Genomic DNA, 24,902 nt, shown 5'->3' with positions numbered 1-24,902 from the left:
AGTACTCTTTTCCAGCTCTCCTTTCAATTTAAATTTAGTAACCACTGACAGGGAGTAAATATTAACCTAGACCAGTGGTCAGCAAACCGCGGCTCGCGAGCCACATGCGGCTCTTTGGCCCCTTGAGTGTGGCTCTTCCACAAAATACCACGGGCGGGAGCACACGTACAATGCGATTGAAACTTCGTGGCCCATGCACAGAAGTCGGTTTTCGGCTCTCAAAAGAAATTTCAATCGTTGTACTGTTGATATTTGGCTCTGTTGACTAATGAGTTTGCTGACCACTGACCTAGACCATCATTCTGCATCTTTTCTGGAAGTTGCTTTGTTAAAGTCAAAAGCTAATTCCTGCCCAGCCAGAGTGACTCAGTGGTTGAGCGTCGTCAACTCATGAACCAGGTCACGGTTTGATTCCCAGTCAAGGCACATGCCCAGGTTACAGGCTCAATCCCCATTGGGGGCATGCAGGAGGCAGCCAATCAATGATTCTCTCTCATCATTGATGTTTCTATCCCTCTCTCCCTCTCCCTTCCTCTTTGAAATCAATAAAAATGTATTTTTTAAAAACTAATTCAGCCAAAACCGGTTTGGCTCAGTGGATAGAGCGTCAGCCTGTGGACTGAAAGGTCCCAGGTTCGATTCCGGTCAAGGGCACGTAACTTGGTTGCGGGCACATCCCCAGTAGGAGGTGTGCAAGAGGCAGCTGATCGATGTTTCTCTCTCATCGATGTTTCTAACTCTCTATCCTTCTTCCTTCCTCTCTGTAAAAAATCAATAAAATATATATTTAAAAAAAAAAAAAAAAACTAATTCATAAAGAACATCACAGAAAGTAGGCTAATTTATTCCAACATAGAGCCATCTTCGGGTGAATACTTGAGTTTCAGACCAGAACTGTCTATGTGAAATCCATTGTCCATTTATCAGATCACAAAATTTTTAGTTTGTGTTCTAGGCAGGGAAGCCGAATAAGTAAATGTTGCCTCCAATATGTGTGATTATCAGAAGCACCGAGAAAGATGCCCACCCCTCTAAATATACTGTTCAACCTGTTTACTGATGTACAATACAAAACTATGCAGCTGGAGCTTCATTTGTTTGTTACAAAACTTTTTCTTCTTGACTAAATGACAAATATCCTTGAGAACAATATAATTATATCTAAGTCATTTAACCAAATACCAATACAGCCCCCATAGTGCTCTGACCTCTGAGAGACTTTAGTTATTGATGTTTCAGAGTTAAAGAGCTTATCAAGTCCTTCCTGAGAGTAGACTCTAAGAAAGAAGAAGAGCATAGGCATTTGGGGTGGGGAGGATTGATTTTTGGGGGGTAGAGGGATGACTGTTTCTTGCAATGAACTCAAAACTGTTTTGCCCTAGGCCTTGACCAGCTAGAGCATCATCCTCATATACCAAGTTTGTGGGTTTGACTCACAGTCAAGGCACATTATAAGAAACAACCAATGGAGGGGAGAAGGAGGATCTACGTAAACGTTCAACAATAACAAATTTTTTAAAAAAGAATCTTTCAATGAATGCATAAATAAATGGAACCACAAAAATATGTTTCCTTCTCACTCTAAAATCAATCAATAAAAAAAAAATTTTTTTAGACTGTCTTGCCCTAGGGCTGATTACTTGACTACTAATGCCCAAGAAGACTTTCTGAATCTGCCTAGAGTCTAAGACCTGCTAGTTTATTTCTTAAAAATTAGTCACAGATTATCTGGCCCAAAATGCCTATGATGCCAAAGTTGAGAAACCTTGCTCATCAGTCTTGTAAAGTAGACCAATAACTTTCTTAGACCATGAACCTCACAGCCCATTAAGCCTTTAGACGGGTGGCTCAGATCCACTGCACCAATCCTTCGATTCCAGGAACAGCTATGAGGAAACCAGTGGCCACAGCAGACAGCCAAGGAGCACTCAGGGTTATATTCGGATCTAAACCCTCCTATTCTATGTTCCATAGGGTTGGTCCTCAAACAAAGCCAACTCCTTAGGAATCAGAAGTCTGGCTTAATATGTACCTTTATTATAGCCTTAAAAACTAAATTAATTAATTTGAAAAAATCTATCTCAGAGAAATCAAAGCTCTTCTTTATCCTTACTTCAGTTTGGAAATCACTAAGAGATACAGCTCTCAAAATAATCTGCTCCGAGTAGCCCTCTCTCTCCCCTCATCATGCCATCACCTCAAACTTCTGAGTCCTGATTTGTCTACCCCTACAGACCTCTTACATTTCTGAGTGGAAGAGAAAAAATAAGTAGGACTTACCATATTTGTTAAAGCAGAGAAAAAACCGCTCTGGTGTTCTTCTTCCTTGTCTTTATACTGCCTAAAGAAAAATAACTAAATTCAACTTGAGTATTATCTATCAAGTATGTCTTTGTCCTTAGCATTCTAGGTAATCAGGACAGGACACTCATAGAATTCAGACTCCAGAAAATAAAAGCACTACGACAATAGTCACTGCAGTTTCTCCTGCAAGCTAAAAGGCACCCATCTGCTCTTGAGGTAGTGTGTACCAAAATGCCTGGCTACTTTGGTAGAGACTTAGAAAGCAAGCTGCAAAAGTGTGAAACTACTCTAACATATGGCTGATCCAGTTATTTTCCCAAACAGACTATTACTTGAAAAGTGTGACAGTGAAATTACTTCAAGGCTGTAATAATGAAAATCGTGTTTGTTTTTGAAGGAAGAGGACGGAAGAAATCTGTGAGCTAAACTATTTGTGGAGATGGGACAGACTTTAAATTCCAACACCCAATTGTGTAAGAGGAAAGTATGGAAAGAAGCAAGAAAGATCCTGCCTGGCCCTTGTGAAGACTGGGGACACTTCTGGTTCCCATTCACTGAATATCAGATACTTCTCCATCCATAGCTGGAGGAAAAGCAAGCATCACTGAAGTGAGCCCACAGAAGAGACAGGGACTCCAGGAAACCGCAGTTGATTCCTGATGAAAAAGAAGCATCTGGAAACCTAGTTCAATGTTTTCTCCTTTTATTTATATTTTTAAGCATACAAAAAAAAGCAGTGTTTCACAACCTTTTTTACTTAGAAAATGATATTTGTGTGATACACTGGGCTAAATGGAAGAGCCTGCTTGTGGCTGAAATACTAGTTAAAATGCTCTGAGATAAAATGCTAAAAGCTGCAAAGAATGTGCCTACTTATTTAAAGAAACAATGGACACTAACCTGATGGCTTCTCCCTTGGTGTTACAAACAACCCCTGCTAAAGCCATCCAGCCAAGCTAGAGCAAACACCTCTGCCAGCAGCTGCACCTCTGAATACTTCTAGCATAGGTAAGGCAAGTTCACCCAAGAACTCGAACAAACCTGTTTCCCTTTTCTCCTGGAAAGGTAGACTTACCTGTTGTACTCAGATAAAGCCTGAGCAATCACAAGCCCCATTCCCTAGAAAGAAAAAAGACAGCACAGGTGAAATAAGGTTCTGGCAGTGATGCTATGATTAGGCCAGGGAAAACACTAATTATACCACTATGGTCCAAGCCCAAGAAGTTCTGCCTGAAAGTAGGCAACAAGAACAGAAATTCTGAGAGGCATTGCCAAAGCATCAAAAGCAACTTCTTTGGCCCAGCTGGGTGGCTAAGTGGTTGAGCATCGACCCATGAACCAAAAGGTCACCAGTTCAATTCCCGGTCAGGGCATATGCCCGTGTTGCGGGCTCCATCCCAGTAGGGGGCATGTAGAAGGCAGCCAAGTAATGTTTCTCTCTCATCGATGTTTCTATCTCTCTATCCCTCCCCTTCCCCCTCTCTCTAAAAAAATCAATGAAAACATTTTTTTTTAAAAGAACCTCGCCTTTCGGCCAGAACTGCCACCTTCCAGTAGTTCACCAAAATGACTAACACAAAGGGAAAGAGGAGAGGCACCCGCTATACGTTCTCTAGGCCTTTTAGAAAACATGGAGTCGTTCCTTTGGCCACATACATGTGAATCTACAATAAAGGTGATATTGTGGACATCAAGGGAATGGGCACTGTTCAAAAAGGAATGCCCACCAACGATACTGTGGCAAAACTGGAAGAGTCTATAATGTCACCCAGCATGCAGTGGGCATTATTGTGAACAAGCAAGTTATGGGCAAGATTCTTGCCAAGAGAATTAATGTACGTATTGAGCATATTAAGCAATCTAAGAGCCGAGATAGCTTCCTGAAATGTGTGAAGGAAAATGATTGGAAAAAGAAGGAAGCCAAAAAGGAAGGTACCTGGGTTCAACTGAAGCGTCAGCCTGCTCCACCCAGGGAAGCACACTTTGTGAGAACCAATGGAAAGGAGCCTGAGCTGCTAGAACCCATTCCCTATGAATTCATGGCATGATAAGTGGGAAAAAATAAAAAAGACTTCTGTGCTGATAAAAATTTAAAAAAATAAAAATAAATAAATAAAGGAACATCTTTGGAGAGATTTCTCTGATCTAATTATCTTAATGCTACTTAACAGCATACCGGGGGTAAAACAGACCAGCTCAGATCACTGACAATTTCACTGGGATCATTTTCACTTCAAAAGAAAAGACTGAGTTAGAAGTTTCAAACAAAAAAACCTCTCATATGTCTCTAAAACAACCACAATACTGGTAAAAGTGACAATGAGTCCCATGGTAAATGAAGGTGCATATAGACAAGCCACTCTTCAAGCCACAGGAGTATGAGAAGATCTAATAAAAATTAAAGTGACTTATCAACTTTCCCTCTAGAATCTATTAAACACAACACAGAGATCAATTAAGGCCACAGGATGAATAATGGGTACTTCTATTCATAAGGGAAATTAGAAGAATGAAGAGGGCAAGATGGAAAGAGAATAAAGCTAGACACCTGGTCATCTTCCTCCTCCCTATATTCAGAGATCAGATGTTATTTCCCAAACTTTCAAGGACATATTGCAACAGATATATACCATCATCCATGTTTCAGCTTCACCAAGTCAAGCTATAAATACCATCTGGCTAGTTGTACAAAAAGGAATTTCTGATCGTTGAGTCACTTAAGCCTCCTTTTCCCCCCAGCTTTCTTGAGGCATAATCCTAATATATAAAAAGCCAGGGGCCACCACAACCGAAACAACTGGACGGACAACCGAACAACAGGCTGCTGGGGCGACAAGGCCAACAGGGGGGTTAGCGAGGGATGACCAAACAACTGAACAGCAGGCTGCATGGGGCGACCAGGCTGGCAGGGGGGGCAGTTGAAGGTAACCAGGCCAGTAGGGGGGAAAGTTGAGGACAACCAGGCCAGCGGGGGGGGGGGGGGCAGTTGAGGGTGACCAGGCCGTTGGGGATGACCAGGCCGGCAGGGGGGCAGTTGGGGGCGACCAGGCCAGCGGGGGGGGGGGGTAGTTATGGGTGACCAGGCCGGCGGGGGGGAGGGGTAGTTGGGGGCGACCAGGCTGGCAGGGGGGGGGCAGTTAGGGGCAATCAGGCAGGCTGGTAAGCAGTTAGGAGCCAGCGGTCCTGGATTGTGAAAGGGATGTCCAACTGCCGGTTTAGGCCCAATCCCCAGGAGGGGTCCCAGATTGGAGAGGGTGCAGGCTGGGCTGAAGAGACCGCCCCACCCCGGTGCACGAATTTCATCCACCAGGCCTCTAGGTGACATATAAAATTGTAAACTATTTAAAGTGTACAGCATAGTATTTTGATATATCATTTAAGCCTTCTTATTCTTGGAAATGTAACTCACTGGACTTTGTAGGATAGTCAACCTCAGCACACTATAACATGAAATATAACCAACTATTTCATCATGATTAGCAAGCAAATGTCCCTTCAAATCTTCCTTCCATGATGAGAAGATAGAATACAATAAGATAGTTGCACTAATGCTCTAAAAAGAAACACAAAATCCCTCTTTATAGCCAGATGGAATTAACACAAAAGCCCTCTGCTCTCTAAATAGCCACTGCAAGTAAGTTTATTGAATGCAAGCAATTAAAACAATACACAAAGATCCAGATACTCACATTGAGCGTGGCCTCGTCATCCACAATAGACAGCTTCACAATATAAGGATTCACAGACTGTTAAAGAAGAGAGGAGACTCAAGGTGACTGTGACCTACTTAAAAACCCACTATTTAATAAGGTGTTAATAAAAATGCAGGTATCAGGCCCTCTCTCCACAGCAATGCTCCTACTACACACACCCAACCCATCTTATAAGCTGACTCCCCCATTTCCAGTAAATCTCTCAATGTGCATGGGCATTCACCAACCACAAACATGCATACACAGGCATACACCTGCTCACACATGCACACACACAAATCCTGTTCTTTTCCTCTGGGCTGAAATCAGTTCAAGCCTACGTCTGGCACTTCTCCCATCTTTCCTTCGTATTTGTTTCTAAAAAGTAAGTGAACACTCCACAAAACTCACTCTGTCCTATCCTACCAATAATTTACTGAGTCCATAGGGACAACTGTCTTTTGGGGGACATAAAAGCTTCTTTGCCATAAGGCACAAATTTGTAAGTTGCTAACTTACATTCTCATCCCAAAGGCTCCCTAACCATTCCACAAACAATATGCAAGGACTGATTCACCCACCCGTAAAACAAAGCCACCTGGGGGGTGGAAAGTGGCAGCTGCTTAACAGCCAGAGAGGCCATTTGTGGATCTGATACCCAAATAACACTGCAGGGGAACGGGGGAAAAAAAAGGATGTAATTACCCAAACTACAATCTGGTCAGGACACTGGGATTTAATGACTGTCCCATCACTTAGAGCATTGGAAGATTTCCTGAGTTTTTCCAGACCCAATCTCAGCTGGGCAGCATATGGAAATGAACATATATTTAAACTCATTAAACAGTTGGGCCATCTCCTACTGGTGAGATGAGAACCAATGACCTGCTCACCTTGAAAACATCCCACCCATGGGATGTGAGGAAAGATCTCATGTAGATCAGGCACCAATTCTAACCCAAGGCAAGCAAGGAACAATAGTTCTCAGATTGGCAGTTTTTACAGCAACCAAGAAAACTCATTACAGAGAAACTTAGAAACCCAACTAAAAGGCTAACCCCCCACAAAGACCTTATTTAGTCAAGTTTCTGAGGGCATCTTTCGAATGTCAGTTGGGAATGGAGAAAGAGACAGCTCTGCTTTCTTAACAGCCAAATGTTTATAAGGTTTTCTGCAACACAACTCAAGAAGGCAAAACCCATTCCATTTGTTACTTGATATAACAGAGGAAAGCTCTCAACACGTCTTCCTCTAATCAATAGTCAAATTCTGTCAGTGCTACAGATTTCAGATAAGGTCCAATGCAAGCGGATGCTTTAAAAAAAAAATCAGCAATAGGCTGACCTAGAGATACCACCATGATTAGAACAACACCAGAAGAAAAACGACCAGTTTCTTAGCATTTTTTTTTCTTTTACATAAGGAGGGATTTATGATCTCACAAAATGAAAGCCTAGCAGTAAGGCAGTTTCAGTGTTGTTTAATTTAGTGGTTCCACAATGATATCAAGACCCCAAGTTTCTGTTTCATTATTTTCAACATGTTGGCCTTTTCCTCAGTTTATCTCTTCATGGTTGCAAGATGGCTGCTGAGGCTCCAGTCAGCACTTCTTTTCTTTTTTTTCACTGTAAAGGTGGAGTTTTATTTATTTTTTTTTTAATTTCTTTATTGGTTAAGGTATTACATATGTGTCCTTATCCCCCCATTGTCCTCCCCACCCCACCCCACTCATGCCCTCACTCCCTTATTGTCTGTGTCCATTGGTTAGGCTTATATGCATGCATACAAGTCCTTTGGTTGATCTCTCCCCCTTACCCCCACCCTCCCCTACCTTCCCTCTGAGGTTTGACGGTCTGATCGATGCTTCTCTGTCTCTAGATCTGTTTTTGATCATCAGTTTATCTTAGCATAATTTTTGAAGTCCTAGTCACTCACCTTCCAAAAAGTACACTGTTACAGGTAATAATAAGGACCATCTGATTACCAAGAATAGCCTGTGCTTTTGCAGCAGTTGGGGGAAAGGCCAGGTGGCTAAAAGCAAGGGTTTGAGTTCTAGCTTCTCTACTTATTAACTGTGATAAGTTAAGCACACCAATTAACAGAAGCTCAATTTCCTCACCTGTAAAATGGAAATTATATTTTCTTCCTTGGAGTTGCTATGAGACTTAAATGAAGTAAGACACGTAAAATCTTTAGCAGAGTATCTGGCATATGGTAAGGGCTCAATGACTGGTAACCATATTTTTTTCTCCTTTGACATTTTTATCATATTCAAAGGAAGCTCTTTAGGGAAGGGAGAGAGAGAGAGAGAGAGAGAGAGAGAGAGAGAGAGAGAGAGAGGGAGAGAGAGGGAGAGAGAGAGAGAGAAACAACTTGCAATTGGACATAATAAACAATTTTGTAATTTCTGGAAAATGTCATGTTCAATAGGCAACAGTTGGAGAGTGAGTCACTTCATCTCAGGAGATGTGGCCAACCTAGAAGGCCAGGATATTAATGCTGTGAAAAATTCTATTCTCCAGATACTGATTCTCCTTAGCACTATGTACCTGTTGTGCTGATCACGTTTTAAAACTGGAGGCAAGCCCTAACCGGTTTGGCTCAGTGGATAGAGCGTGAGCCTGCGGACTCAAGGGTCCCAGGTTCGATTCCGGTCAAGGGCATGTACCTTGGTTGCGGGCACATACCCAGTAGGCAGTGTGCAGGAGGCAGCTGATCGATGTTTCTCTCTCATCTATGTTTCTAACTCTCCATCCATCGCCCTTCCTCTCTGTAAAAAATCAATAAAATATATTTAAAAAAAAAAAAAAAAAAAAAACTGGCCGAAACCGGTTTGGCTCAGTGGATAGAGCGTCAGCCTGCGGACTGAAAGATCCCAGGTTCGATTCCGGTCAAGGGCACGTACCTTGGTTGCGGGCACATCCCCAGTAGGAGGTGTGCAGGAGGCAGCTGATCGATGTTTCTCTCTCATCGATGTTTCTAACTCTCTATCCCTCTCCTTCCCTCTCTGTAAAATATCAATAAAATATATTTTAAAAATAAATAAATAAATAAATAAATAAATAAATAAATAAATAAAAACTGGAGGCAATCTACTTTTCAGCCACAAAACAGAATTACAAATTCAGTGAGGCATCATGAGGTTACTCTCATAGAGTCCTGCCTTTATTTGATCTAAATAAACCATTCCATTCTTACCATTTTTCATTGCACTTCCTTAGGCCTTTTTTTTAATATATATATTTTATTGATTTTTTACAGAGAGAAAGGGAGAGGAATAGAGAGTTAGAAACATCGATGAGAGAGAAACATCGATCAGCTGCCTCCTGCACACCTCCCACTGGGGATGTGCCCACAACCAAGGTACATGACCTTGACTGGAATCGAACCTGCGACCTTTCAGTCCGCAGGCTGATGCTCTATCCACTGAGCCAAACCCGTCAGGGAACTTAGGCCTTTTTTGTTGTTGTTATTGCCTCCTCCACCTCTTTAAATAAAATGACTAAAATGGAATGCATTACTTGAGGTGAGGAAGAACTATCTTCTACATTTACTACATGACACCTTTTTTATCTTTTCTGTTACTTCATTCCTTAAGTCCAACACCTTATTTGCTTTCTCTGTGTTTAGCTGGGCACCCCGCCTCTCTGGTGCCCTCTGCACCTTTCTAGAAAGGTTACAAATTACTGCATTGGTCATGGGACTGATTCTCCACAGCATATACCCTCTCATACTAGTTTGTATAAAATTTCACCAACTTTTGGTTTTGCTACATTCATCTGGAATTCCTCATGTTTCTTCTAAAACCTGCCTCTTCCCTGGTCACCAGGCTTCCTTAATGGTTTCTGGTGGGTGACTTATATCAAAAGCTGCAAAGCCCAGATAAATTATGCCCACCAGCTTGATCTTGCCTAGTATATTAATTCTTCTGGGGCTTCTGACAGACTAGAGATGCATGCCTCGCTCCAGAAATATGATTTTCTCCAGTTCCTTGGCCATGTCCAATTTTTCAGGCTGACATTTCAGAGAGCCCTACTGGGCTGAGCCAGCTTTCAGTTCACATTCAGAAAAGCCAAGACACTGCCTCAGAGCGGCCTGCATCCAGCAGAATGTTCCAAAAATACTCATTACTGATGATGGTGCTTTCCTATCACATGTAACTCAACTCTCTTTAACTATCTTCAGCATTTTTCCTCAGCTATTTTTCTTGCAGTGTTATAGGCCCTAGAGGATATTATACATGACAGAGATCAAAATGGCTGCCACACCAACCCCTCCAGATCACCAGTAAAACAGGTTTTGGTGATAAATTACATATTTATTAGTTGCTTTAAACACCATCCGTCAATTCCTCCAAGACAATGAAAATGTTCAGCTCCTGGGATTTATAGGACATTAACGTTGCTCCACATATTCCAGTTCCTCTTTAAGTGTTCCTTTCTCATGGCCTTCCCTTCTTCCATATCCCTCCATGTAAGAATAACCTCCAGATTTTGTTTCTCATCATTGTTGACCTGACTAGGAATCTTATCAAACAACACTAAGTGAAGATCCAGAAGTTCAGAAATGATAATCCTCCCTCCAGCTGACCCACTTCTCATAGCACTGCTACTTATTAAGTGAAGAAAGTCAGGTTGCCTCAATGCACTTCCTGACTTCTGGGTTTAGAAAAATACTCCTAGTGTCCAGGATTGAAGGCTAAATGCTCCTTATTAGTCCGAAGCTATCCCCAGTGAGGCCCCTGGTCTTCCCTAAATGGCATTTTCTGCCCTTTGAGGGGAATCAAGTAGACACACCAACCAATCCAAGTAGAACTCTGAGTTCTGCTCTTCATCTCAAAAACCTATAAATCTGTCCCCAATTAATTCAGGGGCAAAAAGAACTCCAGAATTAACATGAATAAGGCTCTGTCTTCAATTTCCATTAAAATGAGAAAGAGCCCTGGCTGGTTTTGCTCAGTGGTTGGAGTGTTGGTCAACGGGCCCAAGAGTCACAGGTTCATTCCTGGTCAAGGGTGCGTACCTCAGTTTTGGGTTCAATCCCCAGCCTAGATCAGGGCTCAGAGTGGGAGGTAACTGATAGCTATGTCTCTCCCGAGTCAATGTTGTTGTTTTTTTCTCTCTCTCTCTCTTCCCCTCTCCCCTCTCTTCCACTCTCTCTAAAAACCAATGGAAAAAATATCCTCACTCCTCTGTGAGGATTAAAAAAAAATCAGAAAGAATTCCCAGACCAACAGTGATACTTTCACAAATAGATTGCATTAAGTAAATCCAACATATGAAAGTCCAATCTTTCAAAACAGATGCATTAGGTCAGTGTTTTCAATCCTGGCAACTCATCATATTCAACAGGGATCTTAAAAAAAAAAAAGATTCCCAGGTCCCACCCTCAAGAGATTCTGATTCAGTGTGTTGAGAGTAAAATCTAGACATTTCTTCTTTTTTAAAAGTTCCTAGGTGATTCTAATGATAAGCTGGGTCTGGGAACCACTATATTAAGGGATATTTACTCACTTTATTAGAAGTTGCACTACAGAATTCCTTTAAACAGCTATATCGTCTGCCCCATGCATTTAATATAGGACTTTTACAATTTGGCTTATCAAAATAAATCCATATACCATTTACCAAGAGCATGTCTTCCACATTAAGCAAAGTCTTCTAGGAGTACCCACATGTAGGAAGATTATAGAAAGACTAGAGGCCCGGTGCACGAATTCATGCTCCAGTGGGGTCCCTTGGCCTGACCTGCGGGATGCAAGAGGTTGGCCAGCCAGGGAGGGACCGCCCATCTCTCTTGCTCAGTCCCAATCAGCCAGGCCCCAGCAGCAAGCTCACCTACCGGTCAGAGCGTCTACCCCCTGGTGGTCAGTTCACGTCATAGTGAGTGATTGAGTAGCCTTAGCATATCATTAGCATATTACACTTTGATTGGTTGAATGACCGACTGGACGACCAGAAATTAGTATATTAGGTTTTTATTATATAGGGTAACAACTATTGATTAAAGAAGCCACTTACCTCATATTTTCTGTAGTTCACCAGCAAAGCCAAGAGGACTACAGCATCATACCCATGCTCTCTACGACTTGGGGGGTGGGAGAGTATCTGTAATAAGAACCAGAAGTGTGTGATAGTGCTAATTCCTAGTTCCTAGGAATGCAGATAGAGAAGATTTGAGGAGATAGTTTACCCAAAAGAGAAAGAGGTGAGAAGGGAATTGACCAACCTGTAAAATTGCTTCAAATATGCTGTTGATCATTACATACTCCAGGATAGTGTTCTGGCTGATGTTATCTGTCACCTGAGTGCAATAAAAGGCTTTTTAAAGACTACCCTGAGATACTCTGATATTGCATATATATATCTCCTCTGCTAGCATCTAAGAGAACAGAAATGTTAAAACATTCTAGTAGATACTTACTGGACCTTTTTAAAGCTCCCCCAAAGCCACTAGAGCCTAAACAGACACTAGACTAAAACAGACACTAGACGGATAGGAAATTAGCAAATTAAAACTCCCTAAATTTTTTAACTTCTCATTGTTTCTCTCATACCCTCACACAAGCATTTGCTTAACAGTTTCTTGGATTTCAATCCTCAAATGCACAGGAAGAAGTTTATGATCCAGAAGTCTCTAAGTAGTGGCAAGGAAAGGGAATCACCTGAAGTAAATGAACAATACCTTGCCCTCCTCCCACTAGAAGGGACAGGCCAGCTTCATGCTAGAAAATCTAAATCAGAATAAATAAAAACATTGAGAATTACAAAAACTGTTTCCAAATGAGACCTAATGAGAAGGGCAAAGCTGATCATCCAGAAGAGAGTCGTTCTCCAGGAGTGGTACCCTTAAAGTAACAAATATCACATATCCTGCAGGTTAAAATGACAGCAGTTACTCCAAAGAGCAACTTCCAGGAAATGAAAGCCCATGCAACTAACGTCCTCCTACACATTGAGACACAACAGAGTGATGAAATGCCCCAATACATAATTTATTTTTCTCTTTTCCTCTCTAGCTTTGGGCTCAAATATTCAAATAAGCTTGCCTCTGCTATTAACTAATACCCTTGACAAAGAAACATAGATGAGTGACTTACAGTCACTAGGCAAAGGAGAAGTTTCAGACATAAACTCTTCAGACTTTCAGAACCTTCTGCACAAAGCAATGAATCCAAACTCTCCATCAAGTTCTGAGAAAGAGAACGGTTAAATGTTAAACCATATCAAGTAATATCTGCACTGTGTCTTTGTCCAATTCTGGGTTATGTTACACAGGGTAATGTGAATAACACACAAGAAAGCAAGCATATCACCCCCTGAGGCCCAGGTCTTGCAAAATTAGACAAAGAAAAGGAAGACTTCTAAGTCTACCCATTTTTAGGAAAATGCTTAAGTAACAACAGCATAGAATAATAGAATTCACTATTCTACCAAATAAATGTTTATAGCCTATCATCCTCATATAAACCTTTATTTTAGAATGAAGTACATTTTTTAAATATTTAAGAATTATTTAATAACTAGAGGCCCAATGCACAAAATTTGTGCAAGGGGCTCAGCCCTCGCAGCTGTGGCAGCTTGTCTCGGCCTTCGCAGCCCGGCTTTGTCCGGAAGGTCATCTGGAATGTTGTCCAGAAGGTAGTTCTGCTGTCTGGTCTAATTAGCATATTACATTTTTATTATTATAGATGAGTAAATTAAATAATCCTATCTAATAAAAATGATATGCAAATTGACCATCACTCCAACATACAAGATGGCCACCCCCATGTGGTCAAAGATGATTGCCCCCATGTAGACACAAGATGGCTGCCACAAGATGGCCAGCAGGGGAGGGTAGTTGGGAGAGACTAGGCCAGCAAGAGAAGGGCAGTTGGGGGGGACCAGGCCTGCAGGGGAGAGCAGTTGGGGGTGACCAGGCCTGCAGAGGAGGGCAGTTGGGGGCAATCAGGCCTGCAGGGGAGGGCAGTTGTGGGGGACTAGGCCTGCAGGGGAGGGCAGTTGTGGGGGACCAGGCCTGCAGGGGAGGGTAGTTAGGAGCAACCAGGCCGGCAGGGGAGAGCAGTTGAGGGCGACCAGGCCGGCAGGGGAGGGCAGTTAGGGGCAATTGGGGAGCAGTTAGGTGTCGATCAGGCTGGCAGGGGAGTGGTTAGGGGGTGATCAGGCTGGCAGGCAGAAGCAGTTAGGGGCAATCAGGCAGGCAGGCAGGCAGGCAAGTGGTTGGGAGCCAGCAGTCCTGGATTGTGAGAGGGATGTCCGACTGCCCGTTTGGGATCGAGCCTAAACGGGCAGTCAGACATCCCAGAATGGGTCCCAGATTAGAGAGGGTGCAGGCTGGGCTGACGGACACACATACCCCTATGCACGAATTTCATGCACCGGGCCTCTAGTAAGTATATAAACTAAAAACAACAAATAAGCTAACAATAAAATAAAAATACATTAAAAATAACAAATACCAGGCTGTTTTGATTAGAATGGCTTTGTAGTATAATTTGATATGCCAGGACTCCTCAAGGGTGGGTTGTATTTTGAAAAATCAGTAGGAATTAATTAAAACTTGAGGAGGAAAGAATTCTAGACAGGCATTAGCATGATCAAAGACAATGAGGAATGAAACAGCTCTGAATATGAACTTCGAATACAAGTAGTTTGTTATTATGGAAGTATAATGAGTGAGGCACAGTGATGAAAGATGAGACTAGAGAAATAAATAGGGAGCAGGTCTTGAAAGTTTTATAAGGCTAACTAAGAGTTTGGTCTTTATCCTGTTAGTGATAGGACACTAATGAAAGGTTTTAAGCAGAAAAAATTGAGTGTAAGATACAATACCTCTGGTGTCAGTGAGGATGACAGATTTACTAGTAAAGATGGTAAGCCTGAAGGAATTGAGACAAATGAGAACTAATCTATCAGTTTTCTGAAAATAGCTGCCATGTCTTATTTGTTTCTGTATCCCCAGTGCCTGACACACAGGAGCCTAACAAATGTTTGTCAAAGAATGTATAAAGACATCACTGCAATGGTTCAAGTGAGAGATAATGGGGACACTGGTAACGGGGGGGGGGGGGGGGGGGCGAGAAAAGCTATGAGAAATATGAGCTGAGGTAAAATTAGCTGAACTTGGTGATCATTTGGATATGAAAAATGAGAAAGAGGACAGAGTAAAGGATAACTCCTAGGTTTCTGGCTTTAGATACTGAGAAGACAGGTGCTTCTATTCTGATAGGGAATGAATGAGGAAGAACAGATGTAGGGAAAACAATGAGTTCCATTTTAAATATGTTTAGCAAGAGATATTTAGGGAGTGGGTATATTCAACAAGTGCTTACAGAGTACATATACAATTCTGAGACTCATGAAGGGATGTTAAGGCTAAAGTTAGAGATTTAATAATCAGTAGCTGCCCTAACCGGTTTGGCTCAGTGGCTAGAGCGTCAGCCTGCGGACTCAAGGGTCCCAGGTTCGATTCCGGTCAAGGGCATGTACTTTGGTTGCAGGCACATACCCAGTAGGGAGTGTGCAGGAGACAGCTCATCGATGTTTTTAACTCCCTATCCCTCTCCCTTCCTCTCTGTAAAAAATCAATAAAAAAAATAAAAATAAAATAATCAGTAGCTTATAGGCAGTAGTTAGAATGATGAGGATGAAAGAGAAATATGGGATTTTACTATGATGTATACATGAACTGTATAGGCTAGAATTAAAAAATGACTCCAGCCCTAGCTGGTATTACTCAGCGGTTCGAGTGTCAACCCAGTCAAGGGTACATGCCTGGGTTGCAGGTTAGATCCCCGGACCAGTCAGAGTGCATGAGGGATGAAACCAATCAATTTGTCTTTCTCACATTGATGTTTCTCTCTCCCTCTCTCTCTCTCTCTCCTCCACCTCCCTTCCACTCTCTCTAAAAACCAATGCAAAAAAAAATCCTCAGGTGAGAATTAACAAAACAACAAAAATGACTCCAGATAGTAAATCTTTGTGTAGTCATAATTATCTATTCATAACTTTTTAAAATTGTCTAATCACTATGAGGATTCTTTGGCACACAGATTTTTTTAATGTATTTTTTTTAAAATATATTTTATTGATTTTTTACAGAGAGGAAGGAAGAGGGATAGAGAGTTAGAAACATCGATGAGAGAGAAACATCGATCAGCTGCCTCTTGCACACCTCCTACTGGAGATGTGCCCGCAACCAAGTTACGTGCCCTTGACCGGAATCAAACCTGGGACCTTTCAGTCCGCAGGCCGACGCTCTATCCACTGAGCCAAACCGGTTTTGGCATTTTTAATGTATTTTTAAATATATTTTTATTGATTTCAGAGAGGAAGGGAGAGGGAGAGAGAAATAGAAACATCAATGATGAGTGAGAATCATTGATCAGCTGCCTCTTGCACGCCCCACACTGAGATCGAGCCCACAACCCGATCATGTGCTCTGACCAGGAATCGAACCATGATCTCCTGGTCCATAGGTGAACACAACCATTCAGCCACACCGTTAGGGCTTAATATATTTTTATAGCCCTAGCTGGTTTGGCTCAATGGATAGAATGTCAGCCCATAGACTGAAGGGTCACGGGTTCAATCTGGTCAAGGGCACATACTTTAGTTGCAAGCTTGATGCCCACCCCAGGGAGACAACCAATCAATGTGTCTCTCTCACACCAAATTTTTCACTCTGTCTCTCCCCCTCCCTTCCGCTCTCTCTAAAAATCAATGGAAAAATATCCTCAGGTGAGGATTAACAAATATATATATATGTGTGTGTGTGTGTGTGTGTGTGTGTGTGTGTGCGTGTGTGTGTGTATGTATATGGTTGTGTGTGTGTATATGTGTACACACATCTATGTTTTCTTTTAAATATATTTTTATTGATTTCAGAGAGGGAGAGAGAGAGAAACATCAATGATGAGAGAATCATTGATCAGCTGCCTCCTGCAGACCCCCTACTGGGGACCGAGCACACAACCAGGCACATGCCCTTGACCGGAATCGAACCTAGGACCCTTCAGTCCGCAGGCCAGTGCTCTGTCCACTGAGCCAAACCAGCTAGGGCAGTGGTCGGCAAACCACGGCTTGCAAGCCACATGAGGCTCTTTGGACCCTTGAGTGTGGCTCTTCCAAAAAATACCATGGCCTGGGCGAGTCTATTTTGAAGAAGTGGTGTTAGAAGAAGTTTAAGTTTAAAAAATTTGGCTCTCAAAAGAAATTTCAATCATTGTACTGTTGATATTTGGCTCTGTTGACTAATGAGTTTGCCGACCACTGAGGTAGGGCCACATCTATGTTTTTTTAATAGCCTGGCTGGTGTGGCTAAGTGGTTGAGCATCAACCCATGAACTAAGAGGTCATGGTTCGATTCCGGGTCAGGACACCTGGCCCAGATTGTGGGTTCAATCCCCAGTGTGGGGCATGCAAGAGGCAGTCGATCAATGATTCTCTCTCATCATTGATGTTTCTATCTCTCTCTCCCTCTCCCTTCTCTCTAAAATCCATAAAAATATCCTATCTAATAAAAGAGTAATATGCAAATTGACCATCACTCCAACACACAAGATGGCCACCCCCATGTGATCAAAGATGGCTGCCCCCATGTGGACACAAGATGGCCGTCACAAGATGGCCAGCAGGGGAGGGCAGTTGCGGGGGACCAGGCCTGCAAGGGAGGGCAGCTGGGAACTATCAGGCCAGCAGGGGAGCAGTTAGGTGTCGATCAGGCTGGCAGGGGAGTGGTTAGGGGGTGATCAGGCTGGCAGGCAGAAGCAGTTAGGGGCAATCAGGCAGGCAGGCAGGCAAGTGGTTGGGAGCCAGCAGTCCTGGATTGTGAGAGGGATGTCCAACTGCCCGTTTAGGCCTGATCCCACCAAGATCGGGCCTAAACGGGCAGTCGAACATCCCTCAAGGGGTCCCAGATTGGAGAGAGTGCAGGCTGGGCTGAGGGACCACTCCCCCCCGTGAATGAATTTCGTGCACCGGGCCTCTAGTATTTAATAAAATAAAATAAAAAAGAAAGCTTAAAGTTTAGAACTAAAGTTACTCCTGTATATTTTGTTACATTTTATTTAAGTTCATACATGTTTTTAAAACTGTATGATCAGATGATATAAATCATAAAAAAAGCTGCTCAGTCTTTATCCTGCAGAGAAAGAATGCCTCAATTCAAATTTGAATTTCAAGTTTTCCCTTATTCAGATAAACCAAATCTGTAAAATAAAAACATCCAAATTCAAGACCAAATTTTATCATCTATATCTATGTGAGTCCAAATCTTCTAGTACAGTCGTCGCCAACCTTTCAGACCTCACAGACCACCAGTGGTAGTACAACTATCTGTCTGCAGATGGTACCCACGAACAGCTGTCAGAAGCAGCCATATACAGGCACAGCTGCAGCTTATGCCTCACCTTCATGCACAGCTCCGCCTTATCAAAGCCCATCAGCATGTTGATAATGTCAAACCCAGAGGTAGACTTATTCTTTTGATGTACTCCTCGAATGAGTGCACACAAGGTCTGCAGGGATGAGAAAGAATTCTTTCTGGAAAGGAAGTCTCAAAACGAAGGGCACTGAAACTGTAGCCTCACATTGCAACCTCAGAACCTCCTCCTCACATAGCTGACATTCAAGTGCTCTAATACTTGCGTTTCAAAACTCAGTCTGAGTCTTCATATGTGCAAAACCCAGAAATCAAAAGAGGAACAGCAACTAAAACTATTTTTATCCTCTTTTTCTGCTGCTTTACAGCCATCCTCTTTTTTAAAATTGCAGTGGAGACTAAGACTGGAAGGTGATATTCAAAAATAAAAAAAGTTTTTGAGTTTGTATCATGGGATTGATGAAACTGTCCTTTATTAAAATTAATTTTTGTATTTACATTATAGTTTATCATTTTTAATATTTTTAATAACTACAAGTTATTTAAGTCCCTATATGATAATAACCAATTGCTTCAAATCTTAAATTCATTACATTCCATTACTTATTAGCTGTGTGAGTCTAGACAAATTAGCTAACTTTTCAATGCCTCTTTTCTTATCTATAACATGGGAATAACAATAATAGCACCCATCTCATAGGAATGTTGTGAGAACTATGCGAATTAATACCATAAAGCACTTAGAATAGTCCCTGCAACTTTGTTAAAGCTCCAATAATAGTATCTCAAATGTTATTAAAGTTCAATAAGTATCAGCTATTACAATAATGTACTATATTTTAATTGGTCACCAAGTGGTTTAATGTCAATTTATTTCCACCAAACTAAAAACAGTTTACAATTCATGCCCCCATACAATTACGGAAAGTACACTTTTCAACTTTCAATGAACCCTTACAACTGTGGAATTTATTGTGCCAAAGGTTAACAAAGCTACAGGATAAACATAGTCCTTTCTGGAGCATCAGCTCAAGAGGTAATTTCTACATTCTACAGATGAGAAAACTGGGGCTCACAAAGTGATCTAACTAGTAAGTTAGAAACTTAAAACCAAATCAACCAAAACTTCCAATAAAATCCTTTATGCTGTCTGTCTATCACTGCCCTAAATCTATCAATCACTAACCTAAATACTCAGCCCTAGATTGGCTACCCTTGGAGTTACTGGACAATAAACTTTAGAAACTGGCCATCATTCATTCAGTAAAAATGTACTTATAGAGTGCTATTTGCCAGGCACTGTTCTACACACTAGGAACAAAGTTTTGAATGAAATTATCAAAGTCTTTGCCTTCTGGAAGTCTATAATGTATCGCCACAAGTCCAATGGTTAGCACATAACAGTCATCTAAGAAATAATCTTTCAATGAATCTTTCATTGATCATGCCACTTAGCATTAAGAACAATGATTCTTAATGTTTTCAGAGTTACAGACCCTTTTGAGAATCTGATGAAAGAAAGCCTTCTCTCCAGAAAGATTATACGTATGCATATAAAATACTACATATAATTTCAGGGAGTCAAGGACCCTCTGAAACCTCAGATTATGAACTCCTGAACTAGTGAGAAAATACTGTATTAAGAATCTCCTCTGGCCAAAACCGGTTTGGCTCAGTGGATAGAGCGTCAGCCTGCGGACTGAAAGGTCCCAGGTTCGATTCCGGTCAAGGGCACGTAACTTGGTTGCGGGCATATCCCCAGTAGGAGGTGTGCAAGAGGCAGCTGGTCGATGTTTCTCTCTCATCGATGTTTCTAACTCTCTATCCCTCTTCCTTCCTCTCTGTAAAAAATCAATAAAATATATTTTTTTTTTAAAAAAAAGAATCTCCTCTGTTCTGGTGGTGTTGGTAAATGACTAGAGCATCAACCCATGCACTGAAGGGTCTCGGGTTCAATTCCCAGTCAAGGGCACATACCTGGGTTGCAGGTTCGTTCTCCAGCCCCACATGTGGGAGGCAACCAACAGATGTGTCTCTCTCACATCAATGTTTCTGTCTCTCTCTTCTCCCTCCCTCTCTCCCTTCCACTCTCTCTAAAAAAAATAAAAAAAAAAAAATCAATGGAAAAAATATCCTCCGGTGAAGATTATAACAAGAAAATCTCCTCTGATTTTTGTTGTAGACTAAGTAAACTCACCTCAGTTTCCTCTCTATTTCTTCCTTTCCTCAAGTAATAATAAGAATTCTGTCAAACAATCTGCCTTGACTAGATCAAATTATACAAATGGACAAGATTATTACTATAAGCATCAATTTGTTTAACCAGGAAGATGACTAAACAAATATGACATATATGTTTCATTAAAGAAGTAAAGAAAAATGAAAATCTCACACCTAAGGGCAATTCTAAGTTCTTCAGGTTTCAACAGATGTGTTACAATTCCTTTCTCCTATCAAACAAGACTTCCCAGTCTCCCAGCCTTGTACCTGCAATGCATTGACAACTCGAATTGGATGTTCCTCTCCTAGAGCCTGGATGCAGTGTTGAAATAAGCAATTAATGTTGTCCTTGATCTTCATTAACTCCTCACCATCAAGAGATTCCAGTTTGCCTTCTAGGTAATCTAAATTCACCTACCAAGGAAACAATAAGAACCTGAGTTCACTTTTAGTACAGCACCTAGAACACATGGGAAGGCAATCTCAGTTACCTGGAAAATCCACAGATGCCACCAAGTCTTACCTTCATGAGGAAGAGCTCCTCCCAAAATCGAGGACTGCACTTACTGGGGTCCTCTGTCTGAAATCAAGGTAAGTAGGTTCAATATCTGCAGCTAAACATCAAATCACTAAGAATATATTTGAAAGAGTCACTATATATGATCAACATTACCTTACAAAATTAATGTTTTACTTGGTCAGTATAAATTACTATAATGGGGAACAACAGTTTTGGGGTTTTTTCCCCCAAAATGAAAAGCATTTTGCATATATATTTATTCTCTGAACCAAAATTTAAATAATGGCTCAAAGAATCCCCTAGGCAGCCGTGGGCAAACTACGGCCCGCGGGCCAGATCCGGCTGTTCTATCCGGTTCTCTTGCTCTCCCCTCCGCTCCTTTACTTTGAATTTATATTAGTTCACACAAACACTCCATCCATGCTTTTGTTCCGGCCCTCCGGTCCAGTTTAAGAACCCATTGTGGCCCTCGAGTCAAAAAGTTTGCCCACCCCTGTGACCTAGCCCTAGCCAGTTTGGCTCAGTGGTTGAGCATCAACCTATGAACCAGGTGGCCACAGTTCAATTCCCAGTCAGGGCACATTCCCGGTTTGCGGGCTCAATCCCCAGTAGGGGGCGTGCAGGAGGCAGCCAATCAATGATTCCCTCTCATCACTGATGTTTCTATCTCTCTCTCTCCCTCTCCCTTCCTCTCTGAAATCAAGAAAAAATTTTTTTTAAAAAAAGAAGGGCACTTAATCATCCAAATAAATTAGTCAAATTGTATGTCCCCACTGAATTTGTATCAAGCTCAGTTTTCAAAGTCCATTCACATATCTATAATAATAAAAGTGTAATATGCTAATTAGACTGGACAGCCAAACTGGACAGTCCTTCCTGACGACCTTCCAGATGAAGCTGGGGCTGCAAGGGCCGAGGCAAGCCACCATGGCTGTGAGGGCCGAGCCCCTTGCACAAATTTCGTGCATCGGGCCTCTAGTCCTATATAATAAAAGCCTACTATGCAAGTTGTCCCCTTGACTGGGAGTTCAATCAGGAGTTCCACCGCTCGCTATAACATGCGCTGATCACCAGGGGGCGGGCGAAACATGGTGGGCATCGGCGATGTGGCGCTGGCAGCAGGCGGCAGTGGAGGCACTGCCGGCCCCAATGGGCCTCAACGAGAGCGCGACTGTGGTGGGATGGTGCAGCAGGTGAGCAGGCAGCGCCAGGCCAAAGCAGGTGCAAGCAGGGGCCCAATCGCCCCGCCGATCACCCCGCAGACGGCGGCAGGGGGCATAGCTTCTGCCCAGCTCCCAGGCACTGAGAGAGCCGGGGGGTAGCGGGGTTTGTGGCCCCAAAGTGGGATGGTGAAGCAGGTGAGGGGGCAGTACCAGGCCACCCCACAGGCCACCCCAAGGGACCCCATCCATGCACAAATTGGTGCACCAGGCCTCTAGTATGAAATATAATGACCCAGTGAACCAAGTATGGTAGATATAATCATTATCTCCTTTTGGGAAAGAGGGTCAACAAAGTTAAGTAACTTATAAAAGAGCAGGAGCCAGAACCCAAATCATCTCAGTAATACTGTCATGGTTTTTACAACATCTTGTGTTGATTGCTTCTACTTGCCCTCACATATGTATTTAGCCCTTTGTACAGAGTTTTTAACATGCTCTTTCCTTAGTTAAATTGGTCCAAAAGGTTAGCAAAAATTATAGTGCTAAGATCCAAAATTTCTCAGCAATAATTTTCAAACAGAAATTCTAGACCAGCTGTCGCCAACCTTTCGGACCTAATAGACCACCAGTGGTCCGCGGACCATCAGTTGGCGACCACTGTTCTAGACCAGTGGTCGGCAAGCTCATTAGTCAACAGAGCCAAATATCAACAGTACAACAACTGAAATTTCTTTTGAGAGCCAAATTTTTTAAACTTAAACTTCTTCTAACGCCACTTCTTCAAAATAGACTGGCCCAGGCCATGGTATTTTGTGGAAGAGCCACACTCAAGGGGCCAAAGAGCCGCATGTGGCTCGCGAGCCGCAGTTTGCCGACCATGGTTCTAGACAGTCAGAGGCTTCCAGTTAATGAGTGAAATAAGAAAAAAGATAACCTTTACCGCCACTTTACAGGAAAGCTAATGACAAAAATCAGTAGGTCAATTGCCTGCTATCACCTTTCCTTAAGTTGACCTTTTAAAATTACTACCAAGAACTAATGTCTTAATACTAATGAATTCTAACATGGATCATAAAGGAGATGGATTCAGGCCTTACCATGAAGATCTCATCATACATCAGCACCACTTTTTCCTTCAGTGGTTTTTTGGAGGCTGAAGATTTCCGGAGCAAACCCCCTCTTTTCTCTACCTGTGCCATGGTTAGAGAATCTGTGAAAAGAAAACCAGAGTCAGTGCTAGAATTGCTCTCCAAGATCTGGAAATTCTATTGAAACACCTCTTAATGAGAAATTTTTTAGGAAGAAGAAATGATAAACAACCATGCTATAGGTCTTGCACATCTGTCCAACACCCCCTCTCCTGACCAGGTAATTTCAAGATTTAAATTATAGCACAACACATTTTACATCCTTAAAACATGCCAGTGGACAAGGCTTAAAGCAGATCCAAAACCAAGCAGGAAAGTGTAACTAGCTCCATCTGTAATAGGTCTGGCCATATATTTGAGGTTGATGGAAGAAAGGCTGCAAAGTACACACTGCCCCAGACTGATGGTGAAGTTAAATTTCAAGTATTGATCGAGCTTAGGACCATTAAGACAGGAAGTGTGCTGCAGACTGATATGCTCCATTGATTTTCCCCAGAGTAAGTAGGTTCTCGTCACTGCAAAGCACTTGGCCTTCACTGCCTCATAAATCACAATGCACTTGACTGTCTTCAGAAATTCCTCTGGAAAGAGACCCAAGGTAGAAAATATCAGTTAAAGGACAAAAATTAAACTTGATTTCAAAATAAGTGAATATAACAATATACTCCTTTTAAATGTAATTATACATGTATGTATGTGCATATATATACTATTGCAGATCAAACCTCAATGTACTTTTCAATTCTATATAAAAGCAATTCCATGAATCATGCCCAAATTTCCCCATCTTGCTTCAAGGAATTCTCAATTTTTTTTTATTCTCACCCAAGGATATGTTTATTATTTAAAAAAAAAACAAAAAAAAAAACACACACACCATATTTATTGATTTTAGAGAGGAAGGGACAGGGAGAGAGAGATAGAAACATCAATGATGAGAGAGAATCATTGAGCAGCTGCCTCCTGCACACGCCCCACCAGGGATCAAGCCTGCAACCCAGGCATGTGCCCCTGACCTGAATCGAACCCTGGACCCTTCAGTCTGCAGGCTGACTCTCTATCCACTGAGCCAAATCAGCCAGGGGCCAAGGATATGTTTATTGATTTTAGAGAGAGGAAGGACAAGAGGAGGGAGGAGGGAGAAAGAGACACATCGATGTGAGAGAGAAACACAATTGGCTGCCTCCCTTATGTGCCCTGACCAGGGATCAATCCTGCAACCTAGATATATGCTCTGACAAGGAATCGAACCCCCAACCTTTTGGTTACCAAACGACACTCCAACCGAATCACCCAGCTAGGGCTAGGAATACCCAATTTTTTAAGTGAGAACTTAAAATCCAACAGGTCTTCACTGTGGATTTACACATATTCCCTTACTTCCCAGATTCTTCCTACCTGGAAGGAACCAAATTCCTGTCTCTCTCTCTTAAATACTAGGCTCTAGTCGTGAAACCTAATCTCAACCAAT

The 24,902-nt window shown here is 42.1% G+C and overlaps 1 protein-coding gene and 1 pseudogene across 4 annotated transcripts in view; one reads left to right on the top strand and one right to left on the bottom strand.

Moving 5' to 3' along the window:
- ARMH3 (armadillo like helical domain containing 3) overlaps window positions 1–24,902 on the bottom strand; it is a 170,830-nt gene that overhangs the window by 136,787 nt on the left and 9,141 nt on the right. Inside the window, exons 1-11 of one of the 3 annotated variants that reach the window (XM_080642846.1) lie at window positions 23,604–23,713; window positions 23,381–23,493; window positions 21,124–21,180; window positions 20,868–21,014; window positions 18,409–18,516; window positions 13,096–13,188; window positions 12,225–12,299; window positions 12,017–12,103; window positions 5,994–6,050; window positions 3,380–3,423; window positions 2,281–2,341 (exon numbers count right to left, since the gene is read on the bottom strand). In XM_080642846.1, coding sequence (XP_080498972.1) covers window positions 2,281–2,341; window positions 3,380–3,423; window positions 5,994–6,050; window positions 12,017–12,103; window positions 12,225–12,299; window positions 13,096–13,188; window positions 18,409–18,516; window positions 20,868–21,014; window positions 21,124–21,180; window positions 23,381–23,482 — 831 coding nt within the window. In that variant the 5' untranslated portion in view covers window positions 23,483–23,493; window positions 23,604–23,713. Of the gene's footprint in view, window positions 1–2,280; window positions 2,342–3,379; window positions 3,424–5,993; window positions 6,051–12,016; window positions 12,104–12,224; window positions 12,300–13,095; window positions 13,189–18,408; window positions 18,517–20,867; window positions 21,015–21,123; window positions 21,181–23,380; window positions 23,494–23,603; window positions 23,714–24,902 lie in introns of those variants that run through there. The other 2 variants (XM_080642845.1, XM_080642847.1) reach the window with 2 other exon arrangements.
- On the top strand, window positions 3,871–4,352 carry LOC308233192 (large ribosomal subunit protein eL21-like; annotated as a pseudogene). The gene has a single exon. The product of its transcript is annotated as a large ribosomal subunit protein eL21-like (transcript).

Source organism: Plecotus auritus (genome assembly GCF_963455305.1).
Source record: "Plecotus auritus genome assembly, chromosome: 9".
In the NCBI taxonomy this organism is placed as follows: domain Eukaryota; kingdom Metazoa; phylum Chordata; class Mammalia; order Chiroptera; family Vespertilionidae; genus Plecotus; species Plecotus auritus.
The sequence above is the reverse complement of the archived record's forward strand: the minus strand, read 5'-3'. Positions and strand labels throughout refer to the sequence as shown.